This window comes from Berghia stephanieae, chromosome 3, assembly GCF_034508935.2.
Source record: "Berghia stephanieae isolate SIO BIC M18660-M18661 chromosome 3, UCSD_Bste_1.3, whole genome shotgun sequence".
In the NCBI taxonomy this organism is placed as follows: Eukaryota; Metazoa; Mollusca; class Gastropoda; order Nudibranchia; family Aeolidiidae; genus Berghia; species Berghia stephanieae.
In genome coordinates this window covers 43832087-43855525 of record NC_088362.1, presented here as the reverse complement: position 1 = coordinate 43855525, position 23439 = coordinate 43832087, and the positions used below count along the sequence as shown (strand labels likewise).

The 23439-nt window shown below is 34.4% G+C and overlaps 2 protein-coding genes across 2 annotated transcripts in view; one reads left to right on the top strand and one right to left on the bottom strand.

The window, feature by feature from the left end:
* Nucleotides 1-9978: 9978 nt before the first annotated feature.
* Nucleotides 9979-23439, bottom strand: part of LOC144967803 (uncharacterized) — a 13778-nt gene continuing 317 nt past the window's right edge. The window contains exons 2-4 of the mRNA XM_078905457.1: nt 15087-15294; nt 14175-14327; nt 9979-12394 (exon numbers count right to left, since the gene is read on the bottom strand). Of these exons, the coding sequence (XP_078761583.1) occupies nt 12012-12394; nt 14175-14327; nt 15087-15294 (744 nt within the window). The 3' untranslated portion in view covers nt 9979-12011. The remainder of the gene's footprint in view (nt 12395-14174; nt 14328-15086; nt 15295-23439) is intronic.
* The window catches only part of LOC144967802 (peroxisomal acyl-coenzyme A oxidase 3-like), a 27180-nt gene continuing 26927 nt past the window's right edge, over nt 23187-23439 (top strand). Inside the window, exon 1 of the mRNA XM_078905455.1 lies at nt 23187-23261. The gene's annotated coding sequence lies outside the window, so the exon portion shown is untranslated. The remainder of the gene's footprint in view (nt 23262-23439) is intronic.

Below are 23439 nucleotides of genomic sequence, written 5' to 3'. Positions count from 1 at the left end.
AAATCCAAGGGCTCAGGCAAATAAAATAAAATCGAAATCCAGAACAACAACGGCAACGTGGAATAGTGAATTGTATGTTTTTAATGGTTTTACGGCACTTGTAACACATTAAAGTCATATAAGCGCCAGTAAAAAGGAGAAAACGGGATAGTAAAAAAATCTAAAACTACAATTAAAGCACTCGAGAAAAAGTAAGACAAAGGGGAATTGGTTCAAATAGGGAACAGATGTAGATTCCAAGAGCACACTATCAATGTACTTAGTTTGTGATCACCTAAAAGTCTCATCTATACACAAGCACATGTCCAATCAGAGGAACACACTCAAATGTTTACAAATCATACATAATACGTAAACAAAACATAATACAGTGCATAACAGAGAGATGATTTAAAAGGAAAAAAATATCATCTTTCATCAGTCAGGGTATCCGGCCAGGACCAGGACAAAACCAAGAAATCTCATCCCAAGACAATGACAGAAAGCATGTTGGAAAACATATACAGAGGGGCAGAAGACACAGTAAGTGTCTCCCAGCCCACTATGGGAGGTCAGGAACCCCACCCAGGAATGTTGAATAAAATATACATAGATGACACATCTCGATTACCGTCCCACGCTCACCAAGGATAATTCGTTGGAAGGTCATTAGCTAAAAAAAACAAGAAAATCAAGGCAACATCCAATAATTCCGAGAGTATTTATTGTTTGTATTTCATAATATATTTATAATATGGAACATGATAGCAATCGGGTTGCTTAGCTGTGAGCTGATATCAACAGGTGTCTCAAATTGGAGGAGATGGAGGAGGGGAAGTAATAAATCATAGAAGAGTAAAAAAATAAATACATATATTAACAATTAATAAAGATAATAATAGTATTAATAATAAGAATGATAATAATAAGAATGATATAATAATAATAATAATAATAATAATAATAATAATAATAATAATAATAATAATAATAATAATAATAATAATAATAATAATAATAATAATAATAATTATAATAATAATAATAATAATAATAATAATAATAATAATAATAATAATAATAATAATAATATTAATAATAATAATAATAATAATAATAATAATAATAATAATAATAATAATAATAATAATAATAATAATAATAATAATAATGGTAGTTGTATTAGTTGTATAGTATAATTTAATATATTATTACACATTTAGGCTTCTGCTTTCATTTTCATACGATTAACAGGGCAACAATAACACGTTGTAAACTTTGGATAGGCACGCTAAGTATATTAGCCCTAATATTTCCATAACATACCAAAATCATGTTTTTCAGATATGCACGTAAAAATGATAAAAAGAGTAGCCCTATTGTTTGTTATTGTTATTTGGTTTTTTTTGTAGTTGTTTTGAGATTTTTATGGGGGGGGGGGGGGGGTGTTTTTAGGGTTTTTTATGATTTGCACATTCAATAACTTTGGTCATTTCAACAATTAGGATAATATTATTTTTGTTTCTTTGTTTATCTGAGTTTTGCCGCGCTACGACAATTTTAGTTCATTTAAGCGCCAGCACTCAAATGGGTACATTAGCATTATATTAGTAGCATTATATCAAAAAACCTTTCCATTTAAAAAATATAACAGATTTACAAGGGAGGAGGGTGGGGGGGGGGGGGGCGAAATATCATCTCCAACAGAAATTAAATCTATGTTTGCCTCTTAACAAAAGACTCCGAACAGTGTCCAAGTGAAACCAAATGGTCCCATTCCTGAACAAGGACATAAAGCTTCTTAGAAAGGACAAATGACATAGATGGATAAAAGAGGCTGCAGACTGGTGAATAGGGAAGGCCGACGTTCCCCTGCCGGAGGATGAATTCAACCCACAATGCAGATAAGAAAAAAAGTTAGGAAGATTAAATGATAATGAAATTGCTTGTTAGTTTTGTTTTCAAGGGTTCTACAGCGCTTGCGACACATTGCGGTCATTTCACCACCAGCGGGAAAGAAAAAATAAGATAGATGGAATTAGAATTAATACTCTTAGCCTTGTGTTCCTTTTATGTGTCCCTGTTAGTTTCGTTTCTAGTTTAAGCTGACTCAAGGGTCCCCATCCATAGAAGTTACAAGACAGGCATGCAACATTGGATAAGGTACAATGAAGATACAACAAAGAGATGATTCACAGGATAAAAACTCTACCACCCAAAGAAGTACACATATTTATATCTAACGGATTCCATTTCAAAAAAGGATCCGGAATTCAAAAGAATGCATTTCATAATCAATTTTAAGCAATACACTAAACGAAAGCATCATACTGTGGCAGACTTTTTTGCTTGAGAAAAGATGTTATAAGTGTTTTCTTAGTTTTAATCTACTACATGATTTGAAAACTATGGATTGACTGAATTGACTCGTACTTAAATACTTAAAAACCAAATTCATTCTATACTTAACTGTCGTGCTATGAAAAAACATGTATTTTAAAATTTGGTCAGAAAAATTGTCTTCCAATACCGATAATTTAAATGATGCCCACCTTGTAAAAAAAAAAAACTCTCAAAAGCCTGGGATTTGCAAAGTCCCAGATTTGAGAGTTTTTGCCACAATGAGGGTCATTTAAATCGATTACTATTTGAAGCCTAAGTTTTCTGGCCAAATTTTTAAAAACGAGTATTTGCAGAATACGTCAGTAAACAGGTTAAACAAGAAATAGAAATCTAATTGGATGCCTTGTCTTATGGCGGGTCTTATTTAATATTCTTTTTTTATCGATACTCATATCCATGTACCTTACTTTATCTCTGAAAATTATTTATATTCAAGTCTTAATCTCTTGAAAGCGCAAATGTTTGTCCAGATTTGAACAGACTGTTTAGTAATTTGTTTATCCAGTTGATTATATAGGCAATAATCTTACCAAAATTACTCCTAATATTCAAACGTAAAGTAAAAATGTGATTTTTTTTTTTTTTCAATATTATTTCCAACTTGTCATGAGGATATGAAGAACTGCATAGATGTAAAAATTAAGGAAAGAATTTTCAAGGAGCATGATCAATGTCCACAAATATATATTATCTCAGCAAGTAAACGTCATTGATAAAATGGGATGTAGACAAATCATACCTATGCTTGCCCTGGAATTCCTTCCTATCTTTCAAAACAAAATCTGAAGTTACAAGAATGAACGAGCTACTTAGCAAGACACTTTTCGTGCTCAAATATTTCATAATCCAGCACCATAACCAATATTAAAGTGTAAAAATGTGGTGTTGGGTAAAAATAAATTGGGACCAAAAGAAAATTGTCTTTGTTTTTATCTTAACATTGTTCTTAGATAAAGATAAATTTTGATACCTTCACAGTCCACAGTATCAAGCAGCTCAATGTTTACTAACTGGAATTAGTCCCAACAATATTTTTAAAATCAACCATTCAAAGGAGAATTTTGTTAAATTGTCTTATCCTGTCAAACCTGTTGTTTTTGTTTGTTTTTAAGGGTTTTAGGGCCCTTTGCAACACATTTAGGTTATATCAGCGCCAGTAAAAAAAAAAAGAAGAAAATGGGATACCGTAGTAAAAAGTTCTAGAATTACAATTAAAGCACCCAAGAAAAAGTAAGACATAGGGGAACTGGGAACAAATAGGGATTAGATGTAGATTCAAGAGCATACCACCAATGTACTTAGTTTGACATCACCTATAAGTCTCATCCGGACACAAACACTGAATCCAACAAAGAGGAATACACTCAAATGCTTACACAATACATTCAAATTAACAAACATAATAATACATAACAGACAGATGATTTACAAGGGAAAAAAATCATCTCCCAAAACAATAACTATGAATTTGACTATTTCCCTCCCAGCCAGGACTCCTTCCAAGACAAAGACAGAATGCAAGTTGGAAAACAGATATACGGGGATAGAAGACACAGTATGTACCTCCCTGCCCACTATCAATAAACTAAAATGATCCTAAACTTGTCAACAAATTTTAAAACAAGCCAGGCCAAAACGAAATTAATTATTGTACATTCTTGATAAAGGACAGAAAACAAGATGAAATTCAAAGGGGGACTAACGATATTCAGGGACAGGTAAAACAGTGAGAGTGGACTTGACTCACGTGAGTAAGACATCCCTGCATCCAAATATCAGAAATTTCAGTTTGTGTTACTGTTGAAGCCATACATTAATTATTGTAAAATAATACTTAACATAAATAATACTCCTTTACTATCCTTCTTTTTGGTTTTTTCAACATCTTTGACAAATAAATTTTGACATTTTAACGATAACAAATTGCAAAATAAATATGAACAAAGTAATGATACAGTAATCTTAATATCATAATGATTTAAAAAGGAATGAGGAAGGAAAGGAAAAAGAAATCAAGGAAGAGCAAGAACTGGTAAAAAGCTTAAAAGAGTTCAACATGTGTTGTTTCACTGTTTACGAAAGTAAACATGTGAAAACACAAAGTACATATGCAGAAAATGAGACAGAAGTATAAAACAGTATGTACATCAAGGCTTATCCATATCTTCGCTTCTTTGTCCATCTTCACCAAAGTGGAGTTTGGTTTAGATATCATTCAGAAGCAAGGAAACCAATAGGAGAATGATGAAACAGAATTCTATTTACAACTACAATAACATCGTTAATAGCACAATTTAACAAAACATTTGAGTGAAAAAGCAATGTTGTCTAACAACAATTTTACACACGATATATCATCACAATGCAACTGTATTAATTTATAAACTTAGCATCAATATTATATGTTTTTTAAAAATCATGAAAGATCCAAATAAATTTAAAAGGAAAGAAAAAAAATTAACCCATGCAGTGTAGCAGCTTCCACTTTGGAATTTTTTTTTTCAACTTATAATTATAATTTTATGATTATTGCACTCGAATTTGTTTTATGTAAGTAGGTATTGTCATCGATGCAGTAACACCTTTATAATTGATAAACATTATGATAATTGTAAGAATTTTTTTTTAAAAGAAATAAAAAGTTGAACAAAGGTAGAAATGCAATCCGAATTCCCCTCCATGTGTTAAATACTGGTAATATTCCACAAACGGACACAACCCTGTCAATTCTTTCCATTCCCTCAACAAACCCAAGAAAATATAAATTTATCCCATCGTAAACATCCACTAAGATCATTCACGACTTTACAATTTTAATTTGACATCACCTGATTTTGCATCAGTATCACCAAGATAGAAAGTGCGGTTGGTGCAAAGGAAAGCAACCAGTAAAATTAGATATTCCCTTTCATTTTCTTTTCAGTATGCCTCTACGTAAGGGTCCATTCTAAAAAAAAATTCTGTTGCTGTTTGATCATGTCTCAATTCTACTGCTTGACACTTAACAACAATGCTGAAGCATACTCAGTTGAGGGTGACTGTGAAAGTCCTCGAGTCTCGTATCTTTTCTAGTTAGATTAAAATACACAATTTTCTATTATTACTATCTAATGAAAACGTTTCTCAGATATTGTAAACTTTTATTGTGTTATTATGTATGGTATTACACAGCAGCACAATGCTTAACTTATGGAACTGGCAAGGATTACTATACTGGAAAGGATTGACATGTGGAATCTTCAGCCCCCGCTAGTGGGGGCCATTGGTTGGATAACGATTTCAAGCAAAACTACTACTTTTCTGCCTTGGTACAATTTCCTTGAATGCGCAATAATTGATTCTGTTCTTATAATTTCGGTACTTTATAAGAAATTGGTTAATTGGCGACCATAAGTTTTAAATAATATTTCTTATATCTTGAATGATATGAAAATATATAAAAAGTAGTGAACTATCAACAATTTTACTGGAAAGTATGAACTATTTTTTATGACGCCCTCTTACAAATTGAGTGATTGGGTTTGTTTTCATTTTTTAAAATCGAAAGTACGAATCTGCTTTCAATTGCTTTTAATAACTAGATAGATCTATGGCTAATTTATCGAACCAGAATCTTTGAAAAGTGGTAAGTACCAATAATAATTGCGTAATAATTATTATTTAAGAAATGTTTAGAATTAGCATCTGGCTGTAGTTCCTGCAGACGATAGATAGACCCGTTGTCGTGCTTGCTCTGTCGAGTCGCACAGATTCAGATATATGGTGATCAGACTGACATCCTGATTCGGATTTGTTTCTTATTTTATTATGGCTTGTGGCTTTATATTTATATCTTTTTTTTCTATATGGTTAACTGATAAATATTGAATTTATTGTATTAGTCTAGTGTATAAGTCTAGAGGGCCCTTTGCTCGTCACGTCAACTTCACAACTTGAACAGTCCTTTCTACTACTATCAACAGTTGCTAGATAGATAGTAGTCATTGCTATTGCTAACTAGATAGCTAGACTAGAAAGTTAGTGGGTCTGATATTACCATATATGATGGAACTTGGACTCTGAATATATAGTTATGCCCATTACATGGATCTGGTGTTGCTGATATGACTGTCAATCGTATGGGACTAGTACTCTGAATATATAGTTTTGCCTCATTGATCAAAATGATCTGAGTCTGAGATGTTACTGTTACAACAGTTACACTCACCCAACTCAATCACTCTAATTATCTCTGTGACTATGGGAGGGAATTATGGATCCGTTGACTGACAGGATTGTACTTGTAGTCTGAATATATAGTTTTGTCTCAATGATCTGAGAAGTAACTCTATTAATTAACTCTTGACTACATGGAAGGGAACTATGGATCTGATTCTGATGCTACTCATTGACTGTAAGGAATGAACTATAGTATAGTAGTCAGATTTTTTATGAATGGCGAATGTTTTTCTAGTTTTTCTCAGATGTCCTTCTATCAAAAGTTGTAAAACTTTGTGTCAACCTCCAAATCAATTTCTATTAACTGAATAAACATTTGTGATGCCATATCACAAAAAAGATTTCTTCTTCACGACCTATAAAAATCTACTTATAAAACCCCTGTCATAAAATTAGAGATTTTACTCTGCTAAAAATGTAAACATTTTCGCACCACAAAGTAAGATGAATTCATCGTTTTTCAAAATAATCTTGTGACACGGTAGTTCCGGCTAGTGGTTATGAGTTCATATCATACTATTTTCCAAATAAAAGCAACACACATTTACTGTTATAAAGTAACAACTAATGTAGTTTGCATCCCATATTGACTTTGTAATTTATTGCTTTTTATTTACATCACGTCACAATTACCGAAGACTGATATGAATCTCTAGCTTTAACTCATTTGAATTAGTGATTAAATACTCAAAATTGTCAAATTAACAATGAACGTTTATATTTTACTTTGAAAAATTGTATCTATGCATGAACGTTTCACACAGCATTTTAAGTTTTCTTTTAAACCTATAAGCTCTTAAACAATACGATATGATACGGAATCTCTATCGGTTCCTCTCTCGTAAGGCTGCGAAAAGAAGTCCACTTTTATCTATCGATAAGTCATTAATTAAAGAGGACAGCTATGGAATTGGAATTTCACAATCAACCCTCAGTTTTGCATGTTATTGTTGTTGAACACAAGCACATATTTGTGGAAACATTGTATCATAAATTGATGAATTTCTACTTTTGACTGGTCTACATTAAATTTATGTAATCCTCTTTGGCATAAAGAACAAGCTATTTCTCAAAAATTTGAAATCAAAATAATGTTGGAAGCGCGTAATGTTCACTTTCATTTGTATTCATCAATAACGTATATTGATTGTTATAAAATGTAAACATGTCTGTCGTTCCTTCATATTCGGATTCTGTACGAACATCATATAAGTTTCAATAAACCGAACATTCCATTTTAACAAATTCTTTCAAAATGGATAAGCGGAAAATCATATTTTTGACACTATAATCATATTTAGATTCCAATACTTACTAGTTATCGATTTTAATATAGCTGCAATAAGTGAAATTCTTTCCTATTGTTTTAAAATTCGTGAAAAAATATATTTTACTAGGACAAAATGATCCAGAGGTTCATACAAATTTTTGAAGCTGTACATTGTGAACAGCTGAGAAAAAGAAGACAAAGGTGCGCCCCTTATTAAAAATCCGACTATTGTATCCCTCAGTAGATATTTTGGTATTCATCTTTTTCTTGGGATCATCCTCCGCAGATTACCTCCCTTTGTTGATATTTTACATCTCCTTTCCCCTTCATCTAATTGTTTACCTTCATCTTCATCGTCATTTTACATGTACATTCATTAATCAAGCTTCTAAAGAAATCATCCTGAATCAATCACTATAAGGTCAGTTTTTAGAATATCTAACTACTCATCCTTTCCGTTTCTTGGATACTCTTATTCACTGCTGATAATAATAATCATTAAATATTTTTTTGGACCCAGAATTCACAATAACTCTCTAAAAAGGTAGATCTTGCCATATAATAATGCCCCTGCTGTTATTTTGGTGTAAATTTTCTCTATTTTTTGTTGGCCCCCACTAACGTTGCCTGAAGATTCCATGTGATTGTCCTTTCAGTATAGTTGTCCTTGGGAACTGGTTAAATGATATAAATTTCATCAAAACCTTATTTGTATGTCATTTAGTTACAGTCTACAAACATTTTTTTTTTCCTTTAACGTTAACCTATATTCCAGGTTAGAGAGATTTAACTGTTTCAACAATAGGTTATAGGAGACCTCGGATAAAAGGTTTGTAAATCTGAGGGTCAATCCTCCTTATAGTATGCAAGGTATCATCGCATGCAAGGAGCCCGGGGAAAATCAGTTATATCTTTATTGTCCTAAAAAATCTATTTTTCTATCCCCTGCCAATTAGATGAATGAAGGTGGCCCTAGACATAAATGATCGACTCTTTTATTTCTACAGTCCAGCTTATGCCAAACTTTAAATTATTTATTTAAAATATATAAAATTCTTCTGTTTAGTTTGACAGATTTTGTAAAACTTTTGGTTTTCTATGATATCGAAACGTACTTCAATACAACTCAATACAATAAACAACAACAAAAAAAAAAGATTAATTTGGTTTTGAAGGATTTAGGATTGGTTCAGTGATCACTAAATCTATTCTAGAATAAATATATAAACATTATTTATTTACAATATTCAAAGCATATAAAATTATTTTCAAAATGAGCAACAACAAAAATGCACCGATGATTAAAAAAGCACAATATGTCACCAACATGAGTTAATGTATTCAAAATAAAACGGCATTGATATGTTTATGCGAAGTGGGAAATTTCTATAACAATTTTATAAATAACAGCTTTTCAGCTCATATGCAAAGAATGATCAACTTTATCAATAAATTACACTTCTTAAATACTTTTTTTTGTCTTTGATGATCCTCTCACATACAAAAAAAATGTTGAGGAAGAGAGAAAAAGAAAAAGGAACTATTACTAGAAAGTACATGAACACAACAGGTGAGTAACAAACGAGTGTACATCCCTGCCACTTAATATCTTTAAAGCTTGTTGTTTTTTTCTCCAATTTAAAATGAAAAGGTAAAAATAGACAACCAAAAAGTAAAACAAACAAAAAAATAAATATAACAATAACAATAATAATAATAATAATAATAATAATAATAATAATAATAATAATAATAAAATAATAATAATAATAATAATAATAAATTATAATAATAAAAACATTTAAAAAGTTATATTATGAACAAAAACTGGAAATAACTAGAGGTTTTGGGATAAATTATAATTGTAGCACACACGATAGAATGTAAATATTTCATTACCATGCACTGTGTCAATAATTTTTTTCTAATATGACAGTACTTGAAACTTGTCGCTCACGATATGTGAAAGCAGTGGCAAAATAATCCTCATTAGCCTAAAAATATCAAAAGTATATAAATCGCAATATTGGGAATATGTTAGAATTTAATCTACACTATAAATAGACTAGAAAATATATTATCCATGTATACCATAATCAAATCAACTATTTATTTTTTTTATGGAAAGAACTGAACAGACTTGGTGGAATTTAATAGAAAAAAATGCTGACCTCTTCCTGATACCACAAATAAAGATAAAGCTAAAGTTTCTGTCTCGTGAAATAATCAGGGACAACTGCTTGTTATTCATTGGAGCAGATACTTGTCTATTGCAAAGTATTTATTCCCACATGGTACAAAGACCCAGCTACCAAATCACTGCTGACAGAGGAGGGCTAAAAATGAATCTGACATAAAGTATATCCAAGCAAAGTCTCTTGGAAGAAAATCAGGAGCACCACCAGGCTGAAAACGTAATATAAGATACAGGGGTTGAATTCTGAAAAAGTAATTTCACCTCACTAATTTGGTTAAGCTGCTCCAATTGTGGAGAGAGCTTTTAAAAAGACTTCAAAAGGCTGATTAAAAAATCAACAAAAGAAAATAAAGTTTGCGAAATCTCCATTCTCTGAAGATAGCAATGTCATCATCTTACAATAACATCCAATCACTTCAGCGAGATTCTAATTATAAATAAAATAGCATTTAACAAATTGATTGTTCATTGAATATTGTCTTCAAATTAAAGAATGAATGACAGTCTATTCTGTTGTAAATTCAACATTTCCTCACATTTATATAATCTGGTCATTGAATTTCAAGCTTACAAGTGATCTAATTCCTTTGAAAATTGGAATTTGAATCAAAGATATAAATATAAAGCATCAAGCAACATAATGAGCCGTTGAAATTGGTGTATACTAACATTTGTTTCAAGACATTCATATAGACTGGAGAAACAAAATTATTGCAAAAGAAATCAGAAAAAATAAAGCAGTATTTGGAGTGAAAAAAAAAAATCAAAACAAACTACGAGTGCTTGACAATAGGTCTTCCTTATTTTTCATAATATTTTGCAGTTGTAAAACACTGTTTGTAAAACCATAATTTAAACGGAGTCCATGTTATATCTGATCTATTCATCATAAGATTTTATCATGTAAGAAGAAAACAAATTTTTTTAAATAAAAGAATAGAAATGATTACAGAACAGAATAAATGGGAAAATTGGAATTCCGTTCCAATAATATAGAAAAATACAAAAATTTCAATGTAAAAGGAATGAAAAGCATGTTTGTCATTTATGTCATAAAACAACCTCTGCTGAACAGAGAAATAATCATGGCAAAAGTAAAACATGATCAACACATTGCAAGATGACAGCATTTTTTTAAAAATAAATAAAAAATAAACACTATCAGTGTTTTTATGACTGATCAACAACCAAAAGTCAACATATTTTCGGCTTCAGTCCAAAACGAGATAGAGTAATAATGAAGCTATAACTTAACAGATTGATGCACAGCCTATAGCCAGCAATAATAAATTTGAATAGCAAATATATTACATTACCAAGAAGAAAAAAGGAATAAACTGGGGCAGTTATAGACCGATTCAATGTCTCATTGTCATAAAAACAAAAGATGGAGCTCCGACAGCAGACGTAATCCGAATCTGCCATTTAAAAAAAAAAAAACACATTTTATGTGAATCATTGCTTTAAAATTCTTCAGAATAATATAAATCATAATTTTATTTAGAAACAAACCCAACAATCAGTAAATCAAAACTGTTTTTACCAATTATCTCTTGAACGTTTGGTTACTAAATTCAAGTATGGACTTTAAATAATTTGAATGAGACCAAATGTTAACCCCTCCTCCTCCAGTGTAAAATGTAAATGCAGGTATGTAAATCCACAAAATAGGTCCAAAATGTCATTGGGCATATTTTACAAATTACACCTGCATAGCATTATTGACTTATATTTCCATAGGAAAGAAAATAAACTTTCACAGTTATTTTAGCCTCATTTCATTAGCTAGGCCTGTAGACGTTGACCAGATATGTGCAACAGTGTCATTTATATGGGTGCAAAACAAGATTTGTTTGTGTTCTTTTTAAATGAAATTTAAATAACAATGCCCGGTGAGTGGATGAAAACATTTTGATCATCGTCAAATAGAAAGAAATAGAACAATCATCCATCTGTTCTTGCGACTTGCTCATAAGGGGGAGGTGCAGGCTCCTCCTGTGGAATACAATTGACAACAGTTTCATAAGCTGGTGGACCCATGTCCAACTGCTCCTCCATCGATGTGATGTAAGCCCGATCAGACTGAATGAAGTCTGGTAAGACTGCAGTAGCAGGATATGAGGGACCAGGCTGATGAAATTGCATTAAACGCTGTCTTGCCCATGCTGACTGAATCCTGCTGGATATCATCATTGTGAAGGCACTAATACACATGATGGATTGTGCCCCACACACCAAGACAAATCCCCACGAATAACGTTTGATATCCTCATAACTCCTCTGAACTTGGATAGCAAAAATTATGAGTCCAAAACTGCCAAATATCACTGAAATAAAATTAATTGAAATAAAAATAAGTAATATACTGGAGTAAAAGGACATTAATAACAGTAAGAAACTCAACAAATATTTTACTACCAAAATGGATGTCTTGATGATTTTTGTCATCTACATTACAATTTAGCATTAATAATCTGTATGAAACACACTGAAAAGGACCTATAATTAATTTACTTATTAATAATATATATTATATATATGATGGTGCATGACTGTTCGGTCTGGAAGATACCTCTGGCTGAACTGAGGAAACAGCCAATATTTCTCTATGATCCGTTGATCAAACCTCTGAAGTATAGTATCGCGAAGAGGCTACTTCAGAGGTTTGATCAACGGGCCATCGATCTATATTTGACTATATTTGACTAAATAAAGTGAAAACGATTTTTTTTATTGACTTTTTAAGTGATTCTTAAGTAGGCCATGCATAATAATTAAAAGGAAAACCCTTGAATCCTTCTCTCTCATTGGTGTCCAGGATCACATGGTTATAAGTTACGTAAAATGGCTGCCTACGCCGCATGATGGTTGTATTTTGAATGTTGCGAGAAATTCAAATATCTTACAGAATTATAGTGTAATTAACTTTGATATAATATGAAACAAATAAATACGTTTCTAAATCAGATGTGGCTGATATTGGCATTTAGTTCGTCAAAGGCAAAGAGACAATGGTTTTGTGGTCATGGACATGACCATGAGCTTGCTTTAGGAAGAATCGCAGAACAAAAGTATTGACTAAGGATGGGAGGACAGAATGAGCGGAAGAATAAAAGAAAAAGATTTAATGGATCAACAGATAGGTAGAGATAACCATAGCAATAGGAAGATGAAAGACAATAAAGAAAGTGTTTTTGAAATGAAAAAGAGAATGATGGAACATGAACGAGGTTGATAGATAGAGAGAAAATGAGGTGCCAGAGAAGGGAGGAAGGGAGAGAGAGAGAGAGAAAGAGAGAGAGAGAGAGAGAGATGGAGAGAAAGAGAGAGAGAGAAGAGAGAGAGGGAGAAGGGGGAGAGTGAGAGAGAGAGAGAAGAGAGACTGTTGATAAGACTAATATATATATATATATATATATATATATATATATATATATATATATATATATATATATATATAGATATAAATATATAAATTAACAGAGCACTATAGTCTAATCCATATTATAACACCCCTTTTTTAGTCTCTAATATTAATCGGGATAAACGGGTCAAGCTAAAAATACATTAATTGCCGCTTGCGATGTAATCGTGTTATTGGCTTAAACTTTAAATCAAAGGTCAAGGTAGGCAGTCACATTTATCGAAAAATGTATTACCTTCATCTTTTAAATTGATTTTCCATACACTGCACTGAACAGAAAGAAGTTGTATTGAATTAATGACTTCCTACCTTCACCTTTTAAAATATTTTTACATGCTCCGCACAGAACTGAACGTGTATTGAGTTGGGTCACCACAACCTTTTACGTCACTTAAATCATAAAAACAAAGGGGAACATTACACAACAATGTGGGTTTTATTGTTTTGTTGACACTGTAAAATAATCTATAACTACTTCTTATCTCGACTTAAATGAAAATAATATTAACTTTTCTCATATTTTCAAAAATACTGACTTTAATGATGATTTTAAAGGAAATTGTACATATGGAGTGTTATAAAACAGTTTTTGATCATATTGAATATTTCGTAACCTCGGAGATAGCCCTCCCCGGGCTCATCACTCGGTCTGAAAATTCAAAAACTGTATATTATATACTTACCAGAGACTATAGCAGATGTTTCCACATTCCTGTTGAAAACATTTGTTGACATTTGTGCCTTCAAAATGCAGTTGCAATATAATCCAATTACACAGGCCACAAGACTAAAAAACATGGACACACTTTCAAGAGCTCTTACTGCTTTCAGCCAACCTGAAACATTTACAGACGGAAAATAATTGACCCTTTGTTTCCCAATGTAACACATTCCTCCTTAATCCGATATCATGTGAGGGTGAGCCAAAGGCCTAAAATTTAATCTGAAATCAAATTACTATAAACATAAAAGTGAGTGGGGAACAATGTATTATTATCATTTGCAGTTTGATAAACTACATTCATTCCTTTTGATAAAAATATAGCCATCTAACCTAAATTTCATTGCATAGACTTGGAATTCAATATGGGTATTCAGGGTTTGATTCACACTAACATATTATCAAATGGAGGCAGTAATCCTTCAAAACCATTAGGCAAATGGAGCCAGAATGTATCCCAGTTTCTATAATGTGAAATGGACAATAGCAATTGCTTGCTACCCTTTGAACAGGATGCTAGTCTTTCACAAAGTACTTTCTGCAAGATTAACAGACCCAGTTACCCAATCACTGCTTGATGGACAGAAGGTTCGAAAAAAATCTGGACCAACGGATACATCTGGACCCCCAAAGGGAGACAGTGGGACTCGACTAACTTCAAACCACTCATAGCCATCCTGATTCCTGACAATTTTTTATAATTAATTTACAAAAGATTTTTAAGTATAAAACAGTGAAACACTTCCCCTACCATTGAAATTTGACACACTATAAATTATAAGCCAAGCAAAGGATATTATTTTGGCCACATCTGCGTATTGTCAGGTCTACAAAAAGAGTCAGGATAAATAATGCAATGCATAAGAAACTTTACCTGGATTGGTGCTGTCAACAGACAGCTTGCAGATCGAAAGATCCACGGTGCATCTCTGCCACAGTCCAAAAGTCTGGATTTCCCCAGGTGACCATTCTGACAGAACCCAAGCAGGGACACAAAAGCCCACCACAAAGATGATGCTGCCTACCACCACACCGATGAACCCAAATTTGTACAAAGGAACTCTCTCATGCCAAACCGCCATCTGAATTAATGAGTGTGGAACAAAAACTTCTTTAATTCTTTTGTTTGGTTTCCAATAATCAAAAGAGCAATGTTGGAAATCAAATACTCATGGGAAAAGTTTATTATCTCTACGTATTTGAAAATATAATTGAAACTATTGAAAACTAAAGTTCCAGAGTGTCAGTGCACTATAAATAAAATTTTCTGCAAATAAATGTGCACTCTGAGCACTCCATGGGTATGCAAAGCTAGCATTGCTAGCCAAATGCCAAAATCAAGCGATGATAAGCATTGTCAGTCTTTGGATGGGTGACAATGGTTACAAACGTTACTTCTCATGATGAGGCCTTATTATCCTATGAAAGATTAATTGGTCTCGTAGAAATATCAGAAGAAATGTACCAAATGAATTCAACTAAAATACAAACTGGCCAATTAAGATATCTATTATTTCTCAATCAAATTCTGACAGTCATCTTTCCTGTTATCCAAATGTGTTCAGCTTATTATGGAACATGCCACTTGCTGGTATAATTCAGACACCTCCTTCCACTAAGTGGCATGCCCAGTTTTGAGAGACGTGAATTAAATATGTTCACAAATGCACAAGAGCAGATAAAAGGCTGTAAAAGCCTACTTAAATCTGGACTTATATCATATCATATCATAAAGATATTAAGCAATATTAGTAGACCTTTAAAAATGCACTTTAAATTTTCAGGAACGTACATTTAAGTAAATACAGTTTACCATCTATCTGTTTTGTTTAGTTTCGAGTTGTTTTTGGATTTGGTTGTTTTGTTTGGGTTTTTTTATTCATCTGATCGTCTGTTCTGTGTTTGTGAGCCAGATTAGTTATTTATTTATTTTTACCTCTGCGAAATTTCAAAAATCTATATTATTCAACAATTTTTTTTTAAATAGCAGAATGGGAGGGGGTGAATATTACCATTTGCAACATTTTATAGAACGCAATTAGGAAAAATAAAGATTAAAAAGAAAAAAGTGAGATCTTTATTATCATTTAATCATTTGCACCATTCTATCTTCTGCGGAAACCAAATTTTTAAAAAGAGAAAAAAAACGGGAATCGAACCCACAGAGTCGTTTTGGGCAATTCTTCTGAGACAGACATCTTATCCATTCGGCCACCCTATCCACATGACTAATGATGCATATCATGTATACATAGCAGTAGGCGAACACTGTTACTAACACCTGCTGATTTGTTGTTCAGATATTTTCTTTATAATTTGACTCATTTTTTGTTTGGTTTTGATTGTATTTTTTTATGTACTTTTATTGATATTGTATTAGTATTAACACGCATACTCATACTTATCTATTTTCATTTTTCTCTGTGCATTACAAATTTTCATATTCTCGAAAAAGTATGACTGTTAGATAAAAAGAGTGAGGTTTCAGTTTCATAAACGTTTGGCATTGTTGGCAGGAGCATCACATTCACATCGAGATTCAGTACTAAGACTAAGTGAAAGTGACTGTGACTAAGATTCAAGAGTCAATTCTACTAAATATCATTTCACTTTTCTCAGTATCTGCGCGTTCAAACCACAAACGCGTTCAAGTTCAAGTTCAAACAACAAAAGCCTCAAACTCAAAAGCAACGAATATCATACGAGTCAGTTAAAGAGTTATAGGCCTAAAGAGATTTCAACTTTAACAGAAATACTGTAGGGAACAGTATGCCTTTTTATGTTGTGTGTTTGTGTGTTGGTGTGTAGTATCTCGATCGAGGCTGTTGTGAGTTGTTGTCATGATGTTCCGTTTGTGATTGTGACGTCATATCTTGTTGGCCACCGTATATAAGCGGCAGTCACCGCTTACTCGCTCTCTTTGACCATTTGAATCTACAGCAAACGTTCCTAACGGATAATCAAAATCTAGGTATGTGTACTTAGTAAATCGGGAACTGCCCACTTCGGTGGAGATTCATGCCTCGGGCATATTATTTATTATTTTATTTTCTCATCGTGAATGAGATGTAAAAATCTATTCACGACAATTGGCGCTGCGACTAATAAAGTTTTACAATTTTCACTGTGGTTTTAGTGTAATGTAAAATTTCGAACCCTGCCATGAAAATCGTGCATGGAGACACCACGTGCATGGGCACGGGAATTAGTTTCATAAAAAAGAGTTCTGTAAACAAGTCCGTCGTTAGTTAGCATTGTTCTAAAATTTCAACGGATTATGTTAGATGCGCCACGATATTTTTCCTCTGGGTTACATGGGAGTTGGTGGATGCTACCCAACCAGAGAGGTCTTAACTGCTATTTCTGCAGCTATTCGCCGTTTTAGGGTCGGCAATTCTCAACTAATTATCAGTATTTCAGTGATTTAACTACGATAATATTTAGAGAGATTTTCACTCTACAAAAAAGGAACAAAATATTGGTGAGTACCTTTCCCATTATCATTGAATGAATTGTTATTTGGAAATGCTTTAAATGACTAGGGGATGAGACCTACTATGCATTATTCCTTATAACTATCTGCTGATCTGGTGAACCACTCATAAAATAGGTGTCATGGTGTTTTTACTTACACAAGAAGTCGTAGTCGATGTCTAAACTCCTGAGTTTAAATCATGACCTACCATGCATACAGGGTAGGGTGCTTATCTTTTATGCATGAGACTAGAGTCTCAAGGACTGACATCTGGAGTACTATTCCTATGCATTGCATGGCTCCCAGATTGCTGGTCAATTAGCTCTATCTCTAGTTTTAAAGTCAACAGTAACTGGACTCAACTCAGGTAGACTAGCTAACTAGTCTCTAAGCTGTAAGTGTTAACACCAGAAGATTACAACAGAAGTCGAAGTCTATGTCTAAACTGAGTTTAATCAAGACCCACCATGCATAGAGGGTAGGGTGCTTATCTTTTATGCATGAGACTAGAGTCTCAAGGACTGACATCTGGAGTACTATTCCTATGCATTGCATGGCTCCCAGATTGCTGGTCAATCAGCTCTATCTCTAGTTCTTAAGTCAACAGTAACTGGACTCAACTCAGGTAGACTAACTAGACTAAGTTGTAAGTGATAAATCACTTAACTAGCTGAACAACCTACACAGGCTGCTAGTTTTGTCTCACCAGACAGTAGCATTCATCTTCATTTACATGTTCCTAACAACCCCTATTAAGTATAGGATGTTTATCTGAACTGTTTACATCCATACTCTGTAAACATATCCATCAGAAGGCGAAGTCGATGTCTAAACTCCTGAGTTTAAATCATGACCTACCATGCATACAGGGTAGGGTGCTTATCTTTTATGCATGAGACTAGAGTCTCAATGACTGCCATCTGGAGTACTATTCCTATGCATTGCATGGCTCCCAGATTGCTGGTCAATTACCTCTATCTCTAGTTTTAAAGTCAACAGTAACTGGACTCAACTCAGGTAGACTAGCTAACTAGTCTCTAAGCTGTAAGTGTTAACACCAGAAGATTACAACAGAGGTCGAAGTCTATGTCTAAACTGAGTTTAATCAAGACCCACCATGCATACAGGGTAGGGTGCTTATCTTTTATGCATGAGACTAGAGTCTCAAGGACTGACATCTGGAGTACTATTCCTATGCATTGCATGGCTCCCAGATTGCTGGTCAATCAGCTCTATCTCTAGTTCTTAAGTCAACAGTAACTGGACTCAACTCAGGTAGACTAACTAGACTAAGTTGTAAGTGATAAATCACTTAACCAGCTGAACAACCTACACAGGCTGCTAGTTTTGTCTCACCAGACAGTAGCGTTCATCTTCATTTACATGTTCCTAACAACCCCTTTTAAGTACAGGATGTTTGTCTGAACTCTTTACATCCATACATATCCACTTGCCGTAGACACCTGGTCAGTCTAAATAGGATAAAACCACCTCGAACCCAGTGATTAAACAATGAAAATAGTTGAAAGCTATCAGCTGCGGTGTAGGTGTTGTAAACAAGTGAGAGGGATCTTAGAGTATTCCAAGTTTACAGACTTTTATCATTGTCATTACTGCCAAGGACCTTTTGAGGTCATCTGGGATATGCAAGCCTTTGGCTAAAACCTTGCTTGACATTCAAGCCCATAAAGGTTTACTCACTAAGGAAGAGGTGATAGATAAGATCAGTAATGGCGATATGTTAGAACTTTTTGATTTTCGGTTCCCGAATCGTGCGTTTTTGAGAAGCCAGGCAAACATGTCCCTGGTACCTCTCGCTACAGTTCCCTGCACAAAATCGTTTTGAATGATAATGTGTCTGGTCCTGGAGACAGATGAAGGGACTGTCTGAGCTGCAGATCACAACTAAAGCTGCAGGTTCGCATCCTGAACAAGACGCTACTAGCAAACCTCAAGGAAGTGCTAGTAATGTCATGAACCCTACATTTTGTATTTTGTAACGATGCGAAACGCACCATTCGTAATGCGTGGCACAATCAGCCTACCGAAAACATCCTTTTTGGCGTCCGACCAGGAGCGGGTTCCTTTCGTTCATGAAGGTAAATTTTGTCAAAATTCCATGGACAAGGTGCCTTACTCTGAGTGTCCTGAACCTGTAACTCAAACATTGGACCCATCCTCTCAAGAATTTCTCAAACAAAGGCTTCACATCAATGGACCCACAAAGAGAGGACTGTGGACATGCGAGACACAATAAGGCGAACCCGCTGGCTACCACGAAGAACGCCATCTATGAGAAGAACCATAGAACAGGAAGATACTCCAATTTAAGAATCTGGGTCAAAATCTGAGGAATTGGAAGATTGTAACCAAATTAGAGCAGTGACTCACCACACAAGCATTAAAACAGCAGAGGACTGAGATGAGTGTTGAGGCAATGTTCAAAAAGATATCACTGCATGAGCAAACCCAAAGTAAATTACTCTCATTGCACTCCAAAGCCAAGACTTGGAAGTTATGCAAAGAGGTGCTCAATGTGCACAGCCAAGATCTCGCTCCAATTTCCCACCATCAAGTGCCTGTTTTTCATGTGGAGGTCAAGACCACTATGCTAGAGACTGCTCCAGGAAAGGTCGCCCAAAGGAAGACAAGGCGCCAAACGGGCAGGGATCAGTTTGAGCCTGAAATTGATCCCAGTTCAAACAAGGGCAAGTAAAGAGGACCCAGTTTTTTGAGGCACAAAACAGATGTGACTATGAGCGATTTGTGCCCCTACTCTTCTGACTGTACGAATTTTATTGAAATGAACAAACTGAGGAAAACCTTGCCCAGCAGACCAACGACTGAAGACACAATGTAAATCGGTCTAGCCAAAATAAAGAACAGATCGTAAAACCCTATTGTGATGAAGAATGATACCCTTGTCCTTGGAAAATATTTTGATGATCGTCTTTCAATCTTAAAACATCTCAGCCCCATGCCGAACAGACAAGACTGGTAAACGCTGCACAATAATATTATACAATATGCCAGAATCTCTTCTTCCTTCAAGATGACCACTTTAGACGAATGAAGTAATGGAGAATAAACTGCTGAAATTGCCACTTCCAAGAGATTTGGATTTGTGTGTAAGCATATCCTCAAATGATGTCAATGTGTAACTTAAGGCTGCTCATTGTGGTTAAAATATAAAAGTAAATATGAGAGACCAGGACCTAACAATTCTAATACATTGGGATACCCATGACATACGTTGAGAATGGCATTCTATGGCCCTCAACAAAGATACAAATAAACTCACCAATCAGATCACTTCAATCACCAGCACATTGAAAGTAATTAGCAGCTGTTAAGAATTCTTATTCAGGTCATTTATTTCCTGCCTCTAAATGCACACGACCTGAACCACCGCTCTGACCAATGACAGATGGTCAAGACGAGCGAGAAAAAAAAAAAAAAAATTATGGTGACGTTATGAAGCTACATACCCAGGAAGAATATATATTACTAATTGCTTCCGTCACCTGCAGTGCAGTCAATAACAGATAGTTTTTACAACAAAGAATTTGAGCTTATGCCTAAACCCATAAAGGAAGAGGGGTAATTATTGGTGAAATGTTAAAAATTGTTTTAAGCAAGCTCACAAGACTGCTAGAAAACCACTGAAGACAGAGTTGAAAAGATGAAATTCGACTATGGAATTAGAAGAGGCAAAAAGTGCACTTTGAAGACAGAAATTAAAAATTAAAGACGTTTTTATAACTGAATGCAATCCTGATCAGTCCTGCCAACATCATTGCGGATTTAATCTTTGGTGCACTGTTATGTGTAAAAAAAAAAACAGACACAAACTTTAAGAAGAATGGTCAATCAAGAAGCCTCAAACTCTGTCATGACTCATTTCTGTTGCTATGTACAAAAAAAAAAAAAAAACCCAAAAAAAAAAAACCCCAGACCATGGAAAGAAACAACAAAGTATGTATGACTGTCTGGAGCAACATCACGGTCTGTATCAACTGAGCAGAATAGCAACGAGTCGATGTCACCACTGTCAACATGGCAGTGACAGTGATGAAGGGGTTCAATTCCAAAGAAAATACCAGGGAAGCTCAGCCTGATGGAACCAAAGGCTGAAGGAGAAGGGGTAGAGGTGACACTTTCACCTCCCCATCAAAGGGTAGAGGTTTCACCTCCCCACCAAGAAACTTCTCACATCATGATGACTCGAGGGCACAAGGGACTACTAGAGACATCTGGAGCAGACACCATGCACAGGGAGCCTGATGACACCCCAAGCAATCACAGGTTTGATGACAGCTGAAAAAGGTGCCCTGAACCCAAGACCTGATGATACCAGGGTTGGAACCCCTCAGAATCACAGGCTTGATGATACCTGGTGTAAGCCCCCCTGAACCCAGAGACCTGATGATACCAGGGATGGTACCCCTCGGAATCGCAGGCGAGGAAGGGAGAGAGCTACCCAGAGAACCCGACCCAACCTGATGGAACCAGAATAAGCCAAGATGTGAGAAATAACCCATGAGGGTACCATGACGACCATGTGGGCCAGGAAACCATGGTAGTGGTACCCCTAATGAACTGATAACATGTACACATGAGAATTCACCTCAAGCAGGCGAGGGAGGGAATTATGGCTATACATCAGAAGGTATTTTACTACCTCAATCAGGTGAGTCAGAAGCATAAGCTTCAAAATGATGATGGATACCACCTTGTGGCAGGACCTGTATTATAGACATTAACATGAATTGGTAACGGACATGGTTCCGACTATGCTTTAAAAAAAAAAATTTAAAAAAAAATTTCTGACATTATCCCTGGTCATCATCATCTTGTCAATCAATTAATAAAGAGCTCCCCTATCCTGTTAGCAATAATGTAAATACTAAATAAGCTCAATTTTCAGCTGCTTTGTTTTAAAGAAAAAATGAGACATATCCACCCATTTACAAGTGCAGCAAGCAACCACACTGATATTGTCTTACAATTTTGATTGCTTATATTCCCCAATGAAATTTAAAATATTACATCCCTCCTAACATGTTATCTTTTATTAATTGTGGTCCAACTTTCATAAGTACTATGTTCTGATATGGATATTTTCAGTAATGTTTTGCGGATTTTTATTTTATTTCAAGTTTTTTCTGGGGAAATTCATTGTACCCCCTGTGGATTTTTATTTCAAGTTTTCAAGCCCCCGGGAAGGGAGATTTATTGTTTGTTATTTCCCCTGTTTTATGGCTCAATTGGAGCAACGCCTCATAAGGTAAGAAGTCTTTTTTTTTTCGTTATAGGATGTCAAACTGGAGAATGAGGTTTGTTTTAGAAGGGGGAAGAATGTAGGGAACAGTATGCCTTTTTATGTTGTGTGTTTGTGTGTTGGTGTGTAGTATCTCGATCGAGGCTGTTGTGAGTTGTTGTCATGATGTTCCGTTTGTGATTGTGACGTCATATCTTGTTGGCCACCGTATATAAGCGGCAGTCACCGCTTACTCGCTCTCTTTGACCATTTGAATCTACAGCAAACGTTCCTAACGGATAATCAAAATCTAGGTATGTGTACTTAGTAAATCGGGAACTGCCCACTTCGGTGGAGATTCATGCCTCGGGCATATTATTTATTATTTTATTTTCTCATCGTGAATGAGATGTAAAAATCTATTCACGATAATACAAAGAACAGAGGCATATAGGATAAATAAATGAATAAATAAATTACGTCTTGAGTTGA